The sequence below is a fragment of the Gavialis gangeticus genome, unplaced genomic scaffold (assembly GCF_001723915.1).
Source record: "Gavialis gangeticus isolate Ggan-Ray unplaced genomic scaffold, GavGan_comp1, whole genome shotgun sequence".
In the NCBI taxonomy this organism is placed as follows: domain Eukaryota; kingdom Metazoa; phylum Chordata; order Crocodylia; family Gavialidae; genus Gavialis; species Gavialis gangeticus.
The window spans coordinates 35,524,382-35,526,820 of NW_017729030.1; the positions used below are offsets into that span (position 1 = coordinate 35,524,382).

At 41.2% G+C, this 2,439-nt stretch overlaps 1 protein-coding gene across 1 annotated transcript in view; it reads left to right on the plus strand.

Moving 5' to 3' along the window:
* The first annotated feature begins 640 nt into the window (after nucleotides 1-640).
* PCDH10 (protocadherin 10) overlaps nucleotides 641-2,439 on the plus strand; it is a 160,566-nt gene continuing 158,767 nt past the window's right edge. Inside the window, exon 1 of the mRNA XM_019521829.1 lies at nucleotides 641-713. Within this exon, the coding sequence (XP_019377374.1) occupies nucleotides 641-713 (73 nt within the window). The remainder of the gene's footprint in view (nucleotides 714-2,439) is intronic.

Genomic DNA, 2,439 nt, shown 5'->3' on the forward strand with positions numbered 1-2,439 from the left:
GTTGGTGGGGTGGAGGTGGGGGATGGCTGGTCCATGGGTGGGTTGTCCATCGGGGGTGGGGGGGCACTGAAAATAGCCCAGTACCAGCGAGGGAGTAGGAAAAGCACAGCTCTAGGGCTGAAGCCAGTAGATGGGCTTTCCCAGCCCTGGGGCTGCACTGGGAACTGTACAGAAGTTCAGTTAGATTGGTCTTGCCTGACCCAAGCTAAGTTAGACTATCTCAAAGATTCATTTAGCTTAGATCAGGTCAACCATTTTTAGACTGATATAACTTTTCTGATCTTCTTTACAGTTCACACCTAACTAGATCCATCTAACTAGTGTAAAGTTTACACCCGAGTGAACTAAGGTAGATCATGTGGCTATTTGTAATGAAATCTAACCTCCCTGTAACTTCCCCAAATGTAAGTACAAAGCCTCAATCAAGCTCTAGAGTTATATTAAGCACATAGGAAAAGGCTGAAATTGTAGGTTGGAAATCCTTTTGGCTTCTCATTTGTAAAGCTATGCATTTGGGCAGGCCAAAACATATTATCTTACATTTTTTTTTAAATTGTGACAGAGAGAGAGCACATGTGAATGTAGCCAGAATGCCCAAATATTCTGGGTTAGGGGATCTAGGATGTGGAAGTTAGGCAATATGGGGATCTGGGATGTGGAAACCACAGTTCAAGTCCATGTTCCAAATGAGGAAGAAGAAAGACTTGATCATGGTTAGTGGCATGACTCCATCCTAGATGAGGGATTTTTTTTTCTAAAGATATTGGTTCATTAAAAGTTTCATTAAAAATAAAATTAACTCCAGGTCCTTAGGAGACATTTGTTCCATCAGGGATAATATTTACTAGTGGACTGATGATAGGCCTAGCAGCTACAAGCTTCTAACTCCTATTTCACATTTGACCTTCTGCAGGTAAACTTAAGTTCCCAGTAACTGAAATGAATCCCTATGCAGAGAAAAAAGATAAAAATGTCTTCTGCTCTTCTCCTACCCACCAAGTGGTTCCAGGGACTGTTTAATCTTCATTTTAATTGGTGTCCAGTTTCACAACCCATTTATAGGCTTTCCAACACATCAGCAACTGATAGGACACTGAACCAGCCATTCAAGACACAGTGACTTCAACTCTAAAATGGTTCTCATAAGACTATAAGTGACATCCTTTATCACTGAGTTCCATGCTGTGATATTACAGGCAGCTACATCATATAATCCAATTCATAAACTTGCACTAAAGTTCATGTACCAGAAAGTCCTGTAGGTGTATGGAAATTGAAGAGTCAGCTTTATAGTGGGTGTGTCTACACAAGATGCTAACTGTGTAGTAGCCTATTAACACTGTAGTAGTGTGCTGGGAAAAAACCATGTTAATAGGCTACTGCATAGTAGTATTAGGCTACTGTGCAGTTAGCATCTGTAAAAACCTGTGCGCTAGCACTACTGTGCAGTAGCACCAGTTACTGCACATTGATCTAGTATTTGATTATCCAAGTACTAAACTTAATGCACAGTAACTACAGCCCATTAATGAACATGTAGATGTACCCAGTTAGGTTCTTTGTTGTTATTTTTGTGGGGAGGGAGTGTTAGCAGGAATAGCTAGTATGAAGTGGCATCAGGGTAACCATGTATGTGGTCCTTTGTACCTAAGTTTCCTTATGTATAAAATATGGACACTGGAAAAAAAATTAAGTGAATGCTTTTAAAAAAAAATGGTTTCAAAATTCTCAGTCATTTTTATCTATAAAGTTAACACTACTCTCCCAACAAGATGCTTTACAACAATTTAAAATAAATATAGACATCACATAAAAACGATAATAAAAAAGAGATGGAGACTTCATCTGGCACTAGGTAAGAAAGTAAAAAGGGAATTCTACACAGAGGTGAGAATGAATTGAGTTAGGACACTTCTAGATGAGCAGTGTTTGCAGGCATTATAGATGTTTACTCTAGACTGTATTTATACAAGTTCTCAACAAATAGCCCCATATATACACATAGATTCATAGATGTTAGGGTCGGAAGGGAACTCCATAGATCATCGAGTCCGACCCCCTGCTTAGACAGGAAAGAGTGCTGGGTTCAGATGACCCCGACCAGATGCTCATCCAACCTCCTCTTGAAGACCTCCAGCGTAGAGGAGAGCACCACCTCCCTTGAAACCCCATTCCAGATTTTGGCCACTCTAACTGTGCAGAAGTTCCTCCTAATGTCCAGTCTAAATCTGCTCTCTGCTAGTTTAGAGCCATTATTTCTTGTGACCCTCAGGGATGCCTTGGTGAGCAGAGCCTCACCAATTCCCTTCTGTGCCCCCATGATGAATTTATAGGCAGCCACAAGGTCTCCTCTCAACCTTCTCTTCCGGAGGCTGAAGAGGTCCAGGTGCCTTAGTCTCTCCTCATAGGGCTTGGCCTGCAAGCCCTTAACCATATGAG